This window comes from Uncinocarpus reesii, genomic scaffold (genome assembly GCF_000003515.1).
Source record: "Uncinocarpus reesii 1704 scaffold_1 genomic scaffold, whole genome shotgun sequence".
Lineage (NCBI taxonomy): Eukaryota > Fungi > Ascomycota > Eurotiomycetes > Onygenales > Onygenaceae > Uncinocarpus > Uncinocarpus reesii.
This window is the reverse complement of record NW_003052500.1, coordinates 3,347,055-3,361,282: the sequence shown is the minus strand read 5'-3', so window position 1 is coordinate 3,361,282 and position 14,228 is coordinate 3,347,055. Positions and strand designations below refer to the sequence as shown.

The window sequence follows — 14,228 nt, the reverse complement described above, 5'->3', positions numbered from 1 at the left end:
CCGCGTGACCAATGCCACATATTTCTTATTTCTGGGAGAGACTCGTAGCACTAGCCCGTCTCATCGTTCAATCCTCCAGACGTTACTTTTTGACAATTATGCACGGCAACGGCCTGTCCTCAATTCTTCCCGGGAGGAAACCGTACAAGGTCCTCGTTGTCGGCGGTTCGTATGCTGGCCTCTCGACGACACTTAATCTACTAGACCTATGCCATGGCAAGCCTACGCGGTTCTCGCTCGCTGCGTCACCAGATCTAAGAGCGTCAAACGAAAGGATTCCCGTTCAGATTACCTTGGTCGATGAGAGAGACGGATATTGTGAGTTGCTAATGGTCTCCCCTTTATGCCCGTTTAACAGGTTAACTGACCATCTACTAGATCATCTCATTGGCAGTCCCCTTGCCTTTGCGTCTCGAGACTACGCCGCGAAAGCATGGACTAGATTCCAGGATATACCCGCCCTCCAAACACCTGAGGTGAGATGCGTACAAGGTCGAGTTACCTCTATCGACTGCCAGGGCAAAACTGCCACGATTCTCGAAACTGGGACAAACAGGCAAATTGACGAGGAATATGACTATTTCGTAGCGGCATCAGGGCTCGCGCGGAATTGGCCCAGTGCGCCACAGTCGTTGACCAGAGAAGAGTACCTTCAAGAAACGAGAAAGCATATTAAATACCTCGAAAATGCACACGATAAGATTGTTGTTATTGGTGGAGGTGAATACATTTCTCGCTCCCTAGTGATCCAGAAGCTCACGCATCTTAGGCGCTGTTGGCATCGAAATGGCAGCTGAACTCAAGCTCGCGCAGCCCGAGAAGGACGTGGTTCTTATCCATTCCCGATCGAAGCTCCTCTCGTCTGAGCCCCTTCCAGATGAATACCGCGACAATGTCCTCTCTCTTCTCCATGACTCTGGCGTCGAAACAATAATGAGCTCTCGAGTCGTGAACATTTTGCCGACTGAGCTAAAGGGGGGCTGTGCTCCAAGCACCGTTGTGGAACTGGACGATGGCAGAAATATCAAAGCTAGCTATGTCATTAATGCGGTTTCAAGATACCGGCCAACTTCATCCTATTTGCCTCCCAGTGCGATTAGCAAAGATGGATACGTCAGAATAACACCTGCGTATGATGTCTCAACCTGGCCTTTGATATGAGAAGCTAATTGGTAGAAACAGATTGAACTTCACAGCCGAAGTCCCCAACGCTGAGTGTCACTATGCTGCCGGCGATATTGCTTCATGGCCTGGAATTAAAAGGGCGGGCGGCGCAATGTACCAAGGACATTATACCGCTAATAACATACACCAACGCATGCGCAGCGATCTCTTCGATACTACACCCAAATTCCTTGAGCTTGATGAAGCACCACCGGTCATATGTATTGCAATTGGGAAGCAAGCAGCAGCTTGGAGCGAGGCAAACGGCACGCTTTCTGGAGAAGATGTGTTGAATCTCTATTTCAATGACGATTTGGGCTATAAAAGTAGGCTGTTAGCCTTTTCACCCTGAAATAATCCGTACTAACACATGCGTTTTTAGTCTGCTGGAACTATATGAAACTAGGAGAAGCCCTGGAGGCTCATTGACGAGAATCGTCCCCAAAAATACCATTTTCTTCTTCTGCGGGCGTCGTGGATCGGGAAGAAATGGGCTCTGGATTGTTTCATGCATTTTACGGGTTTCGTTGGTCTCAATAAATGGCTTCTGGTCAACCAGGTAGTTAGTTGTAGGTTCGGGTAAAATTTCAAATGCTATCATTCATGGCTATAAGTAAAATGAAGAATTTTATTAAATATCCAATATTATTTCCATATAAAATTTTCGCCCCAGAACTCCGTTTTCCAATCTATTTCGCCGAAAGCTCCGCTCCGTCAACCGCTTGATGCAATGCATTGACCCTATAACTCTCGCTCCTCTCCATCAGCTCACGATGCGTGCCCCGATCAACACATTTTCCATCCTCAATTAGGAAAATAACATCGGCTTTTTGAATTGTATTCAACCGGTGCGCAATTGCAATAACGGTAATTCCCCGTGCCGCCTTCTCCAACCCATCTTGTAATAGCTTTTCGGACTCTGCATCCAAAGCACTCGTCGACTCATCTAGCAGCAACAGACGTGGCTTTCGAACCAGAGCACGAGCAATAGCCAGGCGCTGTTTCTGGCCACCAGATAACTGGCTGCCGTTTGGACCGCAGGACGTATCGTATCCCTCTGGTAGTTTGATAATAGTATCATGAATGTTTGCAATTTTGCACGCTTCTTCTAGTTCCGCATCGCTCGGTTCATGTCCAGGCCTGGCTCCCAGTGCGAGGTTGAATCGGATACTACCGTCAAACAAGACATTATCTTGAGAAACGAGCGCGATATTGTTTCTAAACGTGATTCCTTCGTATTTGGAGATATCTCTATTGTCAACTTGAATGACACCAGAGCTGGGAGCGTACATTCGCTCGACAAGGGAGATTATCGTCGACTTTCCAGCGCCACTTGGGCCAACCAGCGCCGCAAATTGCCCGGGTTGTATACTTAAATCCAGCCCTTGGAGGACTTTGACATCTGGGCGGGCTGGATAGGCAAATTCCACTTGCTTAAAAGCCACACTTATTCCGCTGTTGCCAGAGTCCAAAGCTTTCTCAGTCGTCTCTGGTGTAGCTTCAACGTCTGTTCCCGGTCGACGGTTGTTGGAAAGTTTCCGGTCCGAGCCGAGATCGAGAAGGTTGAATATCCTGTTTATTGCTGTAAACGCGCGCGAAACATCAGGCGCCAGTGTAAACATTTGGCCCCAGAGCTGCGCACTAACTAGCAAGGCCACGAGAACAATGAAGAACTGTGTTTGCGAATAATCTCCTGCTATAATCCGCTTTGACCCCCACCAGTAAGCCAGCGCATAGAGGAAATTGCTTAAGCCGTAGGAAATCGCCAGCCATAAACTCGCATAGGCGCTGTGCTTCGTGATTGCTTTTATTGGTTTCTGTAGCGACCGAATATAGGTGTTGAATATCTCTTGCTCGAGAGAAAAGGAAGATACCGTCTTGATGGAATTCACGGCTTCAATTGTAATGCCAATTGATTTTGTAAACGCCTCTGCGTGATGCTGCTCAAAACGTGCGAATTGAATAACTCGCATTGCGCCTGCACCGAGCATCAGAGGAACAACAGCGAGAAAAACCAGCGCAATCTTCCACGCGATGATATGCGTGAGGATAACCGCAGTGACAAAGTTGACGACAACGGAGACGAGATTCCCGATCAACGACCCCGTGAGGCCAGAAAGAGCATTTCCATCCTTTGTAATAAGTGTAAGCAGCAGCGAGGGAGTCCTCCCATTCGACTCATGCCACTGGAGGTCTTGCTCAAGAAGCGCCCGGAACGAGAGGACCCTGATTTTATAGACAATCCTTTCGGCCACGAACCCGAAAAGCGACCAGCTCGCAAAATTCGCAAAGAATTCTACAATTGCCAGCACAAAGAACATCAGACCGTAGAAGTTGCCGGCCCATCTAATCCTGCTTTCGCCGTTGCATGGGCTCAACTCCCCGATCGTATTCCCAAAGACGGCGGCGACGGCGGAGTAGGTCCCGCCGACTATAATCGCTGCCACAAGTGCCAGGAACAGATGGAAGATATATGGCCGGAGGAAACCACATAGAACGCCAAATGTTGCCCCAAACGGTCGTCTTGCTCCCAGAGTAGCGTCTTCATCATCGGGAACTGGACCAGCAGAGCTCTTTTCAGATTCCACGTCAATTTGGTTGAGCTTCTCGTCCACTGTCGAGCTATATTCGTCGGAAAGTTTCACGGATACATCTTCAATGGCTGCGTCAGTGGCCAGCGACTGACTAGAGCGGTTATCTTCTTCCTCGCGTGCGTTTAGGTTTTGCAGCCGGATCAAGTCGGCATATGCGCCATCTCTGGCTAACAACTCAGAATGCGCGCCTTGTTCAATAATTTCGCCGTTCCTCATCACCACAATCTTATCGGCGTTCCTTATGGTTGAAAGTCGATGGGCAATCACTATCAGAGTTCTCCCCATCGCGGCCCTTTCCAAGGCGGCCTGAACTCTTCGCTCACTTGCCGAGTCCAACGATGCTGTTGCTTCGTCCAGGATCAGGACTTTAGGGTCCTTTACCAACGCTCGGGCAAGGGATATCCTTTGCTTTTGACCTCCGCTGATTAGGCTGCCGCTTGACCCAACAAGGGTGCCAAACCCATCTTGAAGCCGTGAGACAAACGTGCTCACATCGGCAAGATTTGCCGCATCTTTAACCAATCGAACTATTTCGACGACTTCCGCCCCATTCGCCTCTGCGACCGAATCCAGATCCTGCCCTCTCTGAACAGCCGCAGCGACTTCGGAGAGTTTGCCACTTTGCAGGGTGGGCTTCAAATGAGAATGCGTCGGCGAGTTAACCAAACCCAGTGCGATGTTCTCAAGAATTGAGCGCTCTAATAAGCAAGGCTCCTGCTGCACAAGGCTGATATATCCCCTTAGCGACTTGACGTCAATACTTTTGATGTCCCGTCCATCGAAAAGTATGGAACCGTTGTTTGGGTCATAGAATCGCATAATAAGATTTGCAATTGTCGATTTCCCACTACCTGAGAGTCCCACTATTGCTGTTTGCGTACCAGCAGCACAGTCAAGCGAAAGATCCTGGAGAACCTGTTTGTCCGGTCGTGATGCATAGGTGAATTGTATGTTTTTCAATTCGATATGTCCAGTGGTATTCTGGAGAATTTCGCCCGTCCCACTGGCTGTGCCATTGATTTCTGGTTCTCTATCGATATCCTGCTCTAGTTGTTGAAAAGCTACACTGGCCGAATCGAAGTATTGGAAGAATGGCGCCATTGTGCTGAGAATCAAGGATGCTACAGTATGAAAATTAGCGACAAAAGGTAGCTGCTTTTAATGAAGAAATCCATACCATCTACAAGGATAAATATTACCGTATATGTCGACCCCACGGTGGCACCCTCGCCCCCAGAGGCAACTGCATCGGCAATACTCCTCGAGCCTAGCCAGTACGCAAGCGCATTCGCGGAATACGCAATGAAATAAAGCAGTCCCGCCTGGATACCTGCAGAAATGGCTTTTTTGATACCGGCGTTCTTTGCCATTTCCAGAAACTTTGCAAATTTTGATTCGAGGCGAGGATTCGCAGTTAAGGCATGCACGACCATGACGTTGGATAAAGCTTCCAGTGCGACAGATGTCGAGGAGGCCACATTTTCAACCATTCGGGATGTGTACTTCTGAATGAAGTGACTGCCGACAAAGGACATCAACATGAATGCCGGTAGCAGCGACACCAGTGCTCCTCCGAGTTTCGCATCTTTTATGAAGGCAACAATATAACCGGTCACAAAGAAGGAGATGCTGTTCAAAACAAGCCCAACTTTCTCGGAAGTACCATTCTGGATGGTTGCAATGTCTCCGTTGAGGCGCGCGGACACGGCGCCGGCAGGTAAGTCATCGAAAAACACCACGTCCTGGCTCAATATAGCCTTGAAATATTTCTGGCGAATTCTTTGCGCAAGTCTCTCGCCCGTTAAGGTCCAGCAAACAATTGAAATATATGCGAGGACAAAGTAGCCCACTCCAACGTAGACAACTTTCAGCACTTGCGCATTAACACCCGATTGAAAAGCGGACAGGTCCGCGATATCCGTACTGCAAGTGGCAGAGTTGAGGTCATCGACGACTTCGCCAAACAGGATACCCAGCAGCGGAAACGAAACACCAGATCCAAGGGCAGCAACAACACCCAAAAACAGAAGTAGAAAATCATAGAAAGAGGGATTCGCATATACCAAAAGTCTCAGGTATGAGGTGAGCCTCTTTTTAATATCCTATGCAACGTCCGTCAACAATCGTGTATGGAGCAAAACTAAGACCGGCATTATTTGCATACCTTTGGCATTTTTGAGCCACTGCCACCAAGTTCTCCAACGGTTGCCGCCATGCTAGGAACACCGCAGCGTTTCGACGACAAGGCTCTCGTCCGTCACTCGAATCCTGAGTCCTCAGCTCGTACCAGACCCAAATCAGCCTTTCATGCTGGAGCCCGCGCGCCAAACGAAGACTTGGGTAGAAAAAATCCCTTTTCCCAAATGACCTCACCCTTGAACTGCTTCGATTCCGCATTCAGGCCTGCGCTTGGCGGCGATCCGCTTGGTATTGAATTTCGATGTCGGTATGGTATGGTATGTTTGGTACCAGTGGTTTGGTATTACGGTACATAATACGCCGTACCGTGGGACGTAACCGTATCGTAACGAGCAATCTTATCAGATTATCGCCGAGACACGCCACCAAAAGTCAATTGAAGCTGTGCCGGATTTAGCCGTCGGGAGGCATCAGATAAGATAAATCGCTGCCCCGAGATTGCCCGCAGTGAGCGATTAAAGTTATCTGATCCTTTCCCATGTGGAATCCCACGCAGGCCATGTCAACAGCATGACACGGCAGAGACGGGCCCGGCTTGGAACCCACGCTCTGGTTTCGTGAATGACGCTCTGGACAATTTCTCCACTCACCGGTTCTCAGCTGGGTCGCGTATTTTATTGAGAATTCCGGATTCCGCAAACTTTTGGGACAAACATGGGCGCGATGTGGCTCTATGTTCACGATTGGGAGTGAGCCTTGTCGGGACCGATCATCAGGCATGCAACAGACAGGGTAGTTAGCAGGGCTCCCCGCCGTAAAAAAATTATTGTTGTGCAGTGCCCGAGCTTCTCGGATGGCGGAGTAGCTCTCGAAGTTCACCTTTCACCATTGTCCTCGTCTGTCGTCTGCTGTATCTCTCCAACGCGACGCCCTCTGAATTATCTGCCAGCATGACCGGTGCCAGCGCTGGGAGTGCGCCGGTTGAGAACGGTATAAATGGAGGGAAGAGCGGATTGGTGGCTAAACAGCTACCTCTACTCCAAAGACCAGGTGAGGAGCAGGTAGATTACTTGCTCCTTAGCTGGATACTACTTTCATATCGAGGCGATGGTTCCGGCGAAGACGGCAGCTTCTCGTTCGAATATCAGCCACGAAGAATCATCAGTCCACCTGCCCAGCCAATCTCAGGGTTCATAACAGATATCATAGTAGAGGAGACAGGCCAAATATCGCAAGCACTCGAGAGAGTACGAGCTGTTCGGGGCAACCACCTTGCTTTTGATGAAGAATTGGAGCAACGGGAGGGCCTTTCTGTCCTTTTCTCCCACGCTGCAGTCTCAAGAGAAGACTCAGAGAGGGAAACATTGAATGTATGTACCGTAGAGCGGCATGGCCTTTTGTGAGGGCAACCAAAGCTAATTAAACAGGAAACATTTCGCATCCGAGTGCACTTGATAGGGGAGGAGCTCTCTGTACACGTTGCCCTTCGTCCCGCTCTATTATCATGCGCAATGGCCCACCTCGCCGTGAAGACGTACGTGGAGATACTCAGCTCGATTGTATCTGACCCCAACCAGACAGTTGCACAGGCAATTCGCGTGACAAAAAGCGAGCTTGAACGGATTTGGGAATGGAACAGAACAGTACCACCCGTTATCGATGATTGCGCCCACGACATTATCATGGAAAATGCGTCCTTATATCCGGAGCGGCCTGCTGTAGTGTCCTGGGATGGCGGACTATCCTACAGGGAGGTCGACAGATTTTCCACTCAACTGGCTTCTCAATTGCTCCAGAACAATGTACAAATCGGTGAACCGATTATGCTTTGTTTCGAAAAGTGTATGTGGACGGTCGTGGCTGTCCTCGCAGTGATGAAAGCTGGCGGTGCTTTGGTGCTTACGGACCCAAGTCAACCAGAGGCGCGGCTGCAAACCATAGCAACGGAGGTAAATGCGAGATTGCTTTTAACCTCTGAATCACAAGCCAAACTAGGAAGCAGTGTAGCTCCCGATGCCTGCATAATACCTGTGGGGCCAGATACTTTCCAGAATCAGACAGAAGGGCCTTTGTCATCAATCTCCTTGCCGAAAGTCCCAGGATCCTCGACATTATACATCATCTTCACATCAGGAAGCACCGGTAAACCCAAGGGCGTGGTCATCTCTCACGCAAATTATACCAGCGGCGCGATACCCCGTGCAAAGGCAGTCGGCTACCAGGCACACTCCCGAGTTCTTGATTTCCCATCATACGCATTTGATGTCAGCATCGATTGTATGCTTTGCACGCTCGCAAATGGTGGCTGCATCTGTGTTCCGTCTGAGGACCAACGGGTCAATGACCTTTGCGGCGCGATAAGGAGCATGAACGTTAACATGGCCCACATGACCCCGTCAGTTGCGCGCGTGTTAGACACCGACATTTTGGATTCACTAGAGGTGCTAGGCCTCGGGGGAGAGGCAGTATCTGCGAGAGACGCTGCGGCGTTTGGCCAAAGGACAAAAGTCATCATTGCATACGGGCCTTCGGAGTGCACTGTTGGCTGCACCATAAATAATGACGTTGGTACGGATCGAGCGTATACCACCATCGGCAAAGGAGTTGGGTGCGCAACTTGGATCGTGGATCCAGCCGACCACGACCGCTTGATGCCCGTCGGCGCCGTGGGAGAGCTTCTAGTCGAAGGGCCGATCGTTGGAGAAGGCTATCTCAATAATCCCACAGGTACAGCCTCCGTATTCATAGAGAATCCGCCTTGGCTTCTTGCTGGAAGTGATAGAACAGACGGGAGATTAGGACGCCTGTACAAAACTGGGGATTTGGTCAAATATGACCTCGATGGATCTGGGTCGATATTCTTCGTGGGGCGTGCAGACCAGCAGGTGAAGCTGAGAGGCCAGCGAGTTGAGCTGGGCGAAATCGAATATCATCTGCGGTGCAGGTTACCTGCAAACACCACGTCTGCCGTGGAAGTTATCACACCAGGCGGCCAAAAGGAAAACGCGACACTGGTGGCCTTCATCGCAGAGCAAACCCAAGACAAGAACGAGGCCAGTGAAGAGACTACCGCATTCTCCCCCGAACTACTTCACGTGCTGGCCAGCATGGAGAGTGAGCTCGCCGTGGTACTTCCGCGATATATGGTTCCCGCGACGTTTATTCCGTTGAAGGAAATACCGCTATTAGTCTCTTGCAAGACAGACCGAAAGAAATTGCGCGCCATCGGGTCTGCCATGTCGCGGAAAGAGCTTGCAAGCCTCAAAATAACACAGCTTGAAAAGAGCAAACCTCAGACGGATATGGAGGTTAGGCTACAAGCTCTCTGGGTACGGATTCTAGGCGAAGCGACAGAAATCAATGCCAACGACAACTTTTTTGACGCGGGCGGCGATTCTCTCAAGGCAATGAAACTAGTCGCGGCGGCTCGATCAGAGAAACTAGCGATTACAGTGGCCGATATCTTTCGACATCCAACGCTCTCCGACATGGCTACTATTGTAAAGCAAGTAGACACGGATGCGCTCGTAGACATTCCTCCGTTCTCCCTCTTGCCAGACGGTTGGAAACGACCGGATGCGCGTGTTGAAGTCTCGAATCTCTGCGGCGTTGAGACATCTCTTGTTGATGATATTTACCCCTGCACGCCGTTGCAAGAAGGGCTTATGGCTCTCTCTGCAAAGGTTAGTGAGGCATATGTGGCTCAAAGGGTCGTCGAGCTTCCCAGCCTTGATATAGCAACCAAGCTCAAGGCTGCTTTTGACACATCGATTGTCGAATGCCCAATCCTACGGACGCGCATCGTGCAAGTCCCGCGCCGCGGTTTGATGCAGGTTCTAATCAAAGAGGACATCCCCTGGAACTCGAGCCACAGCTTGGAGCGGTATCTTCAACGAGACCGTGAGGCTCCGATGGGTTTGGGTACAGCCCTTGCCCGTTTTGCGCTGGTCGATGACCAAAAGACAGGGAAAACGCATGTTGTCTTAACAATCCATCATGCGCTGTATGATGGGTGGTCGATGCCACTTGTAGTCGAGCGTGTCAACCGAGCATATCATGGGTTGAAAACGCAAAGGCCGGCTCCTTTCAAAGCCTTCATCAAGTATCTTCTGGATATGGACCGCGCAGAAACGGAAAACTATTGGCGGGAACAGTTACAGGGAGCAACGAGTTTACAGTTCCCAATTCTCCCTGAGCCCGGATACCAGCCTCAAGCGGAATCTTTGCTGGAGCATTATATCCCTCTGACTAAAAGGTCGGCATCGAGCACAAGCATTGCAACAGCTATTCGAGGGGCCTGGGCTGTTGTGGCATCGGAATATACTGCAACTGACGATGTGGTCTTTGGCGAGACGCTGACGGGTCGGAACGCGTCCGTTCAAGGTATTGACCAGATCGAAGGGCCCATGATCACGACAGTGCCCATACGCATTCATGTTGATAAAATATTGCCTGTATCCGATTTCTTAAAGGAAATCCACAATCAGGGCATATCCCGCATCCCTCATGAGCACCTTGGGCTCCAACATATTCGGAAACTGACCCGAGACGCCCGTGACGCTTGCGAATTGAGAACTGGTCTGGTTATACATCCAACGTCGGAAGAAGAGAACGTCAGTGATCGCGAAGATAACCCTGCGGATGGGTTTGTTCCAGCCGGTGACCTCGAAGCTGCTAGCGAAGCCTTAAAGTTCAACTCGTACTCCTTGATGTTGGTATGCTCACTTGATCCGCGAGGCGTGTTGGTCATGGCAAGTTTCGATTCTAGAACGGTCAGTGTACCTCAGATGAACAGGGTACTGGAACAATTCGGGCAGATAGTCCAAAAATTCTGTACGGAGCCAAGTAGTAAAGTTGGAGATGCCATGCGTTTGGCTGAAAAGGACTTTGCTCAGCTCTCAGATATGAGTCGAATCGGCCCCAAGAGTCTGGAATCTGGGAAGCCCACGGCGCTGGGACAAAGTCTTGCAAATGCCTCTGCTACATGGATTGTGCACCCACTCAACCCCGACCATCTCGTCCCAGTTGGCGCGGCCGGAGAACTATTAGTTGAAGGGCCTTTCGAATCATCTCTACAGAGAATCGGCGTACCCCAGTGGCTTTCAGCCACGGGTACTTCTACCACGCCCAGGCAGCTGTATAAGACCAACCAACTTGCAAAATATCAGAGTAAAGGGGCCATAATATTCCTTGAGCAAAACAATCTCAGTTCGGTGACTCAGCAAGTCCGGAGAGCGCCAAGCAGCCCTGGAGATATGACGGCGAAGGAGCGAAAACTCTTACAGCTCTGGAGCCGTATCCTCAATATGAGTGAGAGCGAAATTGATATTGGAGACAGTTTCTTCGACTTGGGCGGGGACTCTATCGGCGCAATGAAGTTGGTTTCTGAAGCTAGAATGGAAGGCTTCAAGTTGACAGTGGCGCAAGTGTTCAAACACAGATATCTAAGGGATTTGGCTGCTGACCTTCAAGAATCTCAGCCATCACCAAAGGCGTCAGCCGAAATCTGCAGGCCATTTTCATTGCTTGAGACGCCGGATTTAGAAGCATTCCTCTCCCAAACAGTTCGACCAAGTCTCCACAGGCCGTCGTGGAAGATCATTGATGTCCTACCCGCCCGTCCCCTTCAAAGCGTTGCGATAAAAGGAACGGTGCAATTACCCCGATATTCCGCGAGATACGAGTTGTTTTACTTCGATAGCCAGGTCGATGAGACGCGTTTGTTCCAGAGCTGTCGTGAATTGGTAGCGCATAATGAAATCCTTCGGACAGTCTTTAGCGAGCTCAACGGGCAGTACTATGGTATTGTCCTGGAAGAAATAGACGTCGAGATAGAGATCTATGACATCGAAAGGAATATCGAGACGTTCTCACACAATCTGTGCAATCTCGACGTCGAAACCAAGATGCCACTTGGCTCGTCCTTTGTAAAGTTCCTTTTCGTGAGGTGCGAAGATGGTCGAAGCTGTTTGATTCTGCGGATCTCCCACGCGCAGTATGATGAGATTTGTCTTCCTATACTCCTTCAGCAAATGTCTGCGCTTTACGAAGGAAAGCCTGTGCCGCGGGCGCTTCCGTTCTCATCATATGTGCGCCACGTTATCAAAGAAAATATCCCACAGAGCATCCAATACTGGAAAAACCTTTTGAAGGGGTCTTCATTAACAGTCTTGCGCCCTGATATACCGTTGGAATCCAAAGCTCATGCCGCCGTTTATAGGACATTTGACATTTCAACCCGCCCCAAAGATATCACAGTCGCCACGATTCCAACGGCCGTTTGGGCGCTGTGCCTAGCAAAACGCTTGTCTCTTCGAGACGTAACGTTTGGGGAAGTAGTCAGCGGCCGCAACATTGATTTCCCAAATAGTGATGTCGTGATGGGCCCATGCTGGCAATATATTCCCGTCCGAGTCAAATTCGAACGCGGCTGGACGGGGCTGGAGCTCCTGAAATTTGTCCAGCACCAGCACATCGCCAGCACGCGATTCGAGGGCATCGGCCTCCCGGAGATTGTCAAAGACTGTACAGACTGGCCAAGCACGGCGGACTGGTTTGATTCTGTCGTGCATCAGGACGTTGCACATGTGGAAAGCTTGGGATTCTTGTCGGCGACGAGCCGAATGGAGACGGTCTATCCCCATGCCGAGCCGCTGCGGGAGTGGAAGATCCAAGCGTTCTTGAAGGATAACCAGCTGAGCATCGAGATCGTGACATTCGAGTCGTGGCTGGGATCTGCGAATTCGTTGCTGGATGACATTGCGAAACTGATGTCGCAGTTGCTGGCGGAACCGCATTCGCGCATCTTTGATGATTGACCCTGTAATTAATAGACATTGAAGATTTCTTTTCATTCGTTCGATCTTTTAAGAAGTGCCCACTAGAAATATGCAGAAGTTTCTGGCAAAAGCATCTGGGCGTCAAAGCTATAGTTACTGATGATAGCCGTTATTTTTTTCATAGAATGTTCGTTCCTACTGGCTTTACGGGATTGCTTCTGAGATCAGATGCCAGAGCTCCTGTGGCAACCAACGCTTGACTGATGAGCGTAGAGTATTTGAACGGAGAGATGTCTATATCCGCCTCGCAGCTCTGGTGAATCGCCTTCAAACCCAGAATGCTTCCATTCAAAAAGGAATGATGCACTATCTGGAGAGCATAATGCAGCATTATTTGAAGACAGTGTTCAATCTCCGAAGCAACTGGCCGCACAAGCAGCGAAAAGCTCCATCGTCACCAAGGAATGAAGAGGATCTCCTCAAAGCCTCATGTTTAGAGCGTGGTTCACAGCAGCCAGGTACATTCGTTTTCAATGCCCTTTTCTCCAGCAACCCAGCATAGCAAGGCAGCGCCCACCGAAGTGTAGCATTTTGCCTGACGGCAGGGCATTGACCCTTCATCCGAGACTGGTAGCTCCGATATCCAGTTACAGAAGATCCTGCAGGAAGAATTGCAGCATTGGTTGTCGTCACTAGTTCTGATTCGTCTTGGGCCTGGGCCGTGCTTCTCGATTCTTCCAACAGCCAACCCAGTCGAGATATCAATGCACAGCCATGTGTTTTGAGGACGCGAGGCGGGTGTCCTAGGGCGGCTGGAACCACTGACAATGGGTTAGTTATCGAATCAGTCGCATGGCTTCGAATGCCGAATTCTTGGGCTGACGGCCATTTCAATGGGAACGGGATAGATATATCGTACTCCCGACCACATCAATGGCTGACCAACAGAACGGTCCGCTCGATTGCTTACAGAGGTCCCGGTCCGACTTTCAATGTTTTCCGAGGAGAAATAATCAGCCCCGAAAGAGGCTCTAGCTTGCGCAGCCTCCGCTGGGCATGAAGAGGGTGACTAGGGGCCAGAGCACAGTTAAAGCCAGAGGGATGAACTTCCCAACTTCGATCTATCAAGATGCCTCGCCACTGAACGAGCCAACGCCACGGGTCGGACCAAAAACAACGGCCGCAGTGGCTGGTTTCAGCAGCACTGGTTCCCATCCATCGAGCTCGCTTGCCCGCACTGTCATTCTGTCATTTCCATTTGGGCCCAAAGGAAGAGAGAGCGGGGGAAAAGGCGACTGGGATTGCAGCGATGGCGGGACGAATCGTCGAATCCTGGTGCGGTGGCTCTCTCGTTAACGCAGGGCATCGTGCCCAGGACCGTACGTGGCAAATGAGCGCTTTGCAATGATAACCAAGTCGAGACTCTGGGGTTTCTTCAAGCTTCTGAGACGGTTTCGATCTCACTTTGCATCAAGGATACCCTGGATGTGAGACTTGGCCTCTGGGGTAATGATCGATATCGGCAAGGCTGAAACGCTCTCTGGCTGGAGTT

At 50.3% G+C, this 14,228-nt stretch overlaps 3 protein-coding genes across 3 annotated transcripts; 2 read left to right on the top strand and 1 right to left on the bottom strand.

Moving 5' to 3' along the window:
• Positions 1-98: 98 nt before the first annotated feature.
• Positions 99-1,161, top strand: UREG_01348 (uncharacterized protein; the record flags this gene model as incomplete). Its single annotated transcript, XM_002541786.1, has 3 exons — positions 99-318; positions 379-720; positions 770-1,161. The coding sequence occupies 3 exons, from the start codon at positions 99-101 to the stop codon at positions 1,159-1,161; spliced, it is 954 nt and encodes a 317-aa protein (XP_002541832.1).
• Positions 1,162-1,853: 692 nt separating this feature from the next.
• UREG_01347 (uncharacterized protein) lies at positions 1,854-5,973 on the bottom strand (the record flags this gene model as incomplete). Its single annotated transcript, XM_002541785.1, has 4 exons — positions 1,854-4,627; positions 4,649-4,879; positions 4,936-5,860; positions 5,923-5,973. 4 exons carry the CDS (start codon positions 5,971-5,973, stop codon positions 1,854-1,856), a joined length of 3,981 nt encoding a protein of 1,326 aa, XP_002541831.1.
• An 874-nt stretch (positions 5,974-6,847) lies between these two features.
• UREG_01346 (uncharacterized protein) lies at positions 6,848-12,715 on the top strand (the record flags this gene model as incomplete). The annotated part of the gene is made up of 2 exons (XM_002541784.1): positions 6,848-7,267; positions 7,325-12,715. The coding sequence occupies 2 exons, from the start codon at positions 6,848-6,850 to the stop codon at positions 12,713-12,715; spliced, it is 5,811 nt and encodes a 1,936-aa protein (XP_002541830.1).
• Between the last annotated feature and the right edge of the window lie 1,513 nt (positions 12,716-14,228).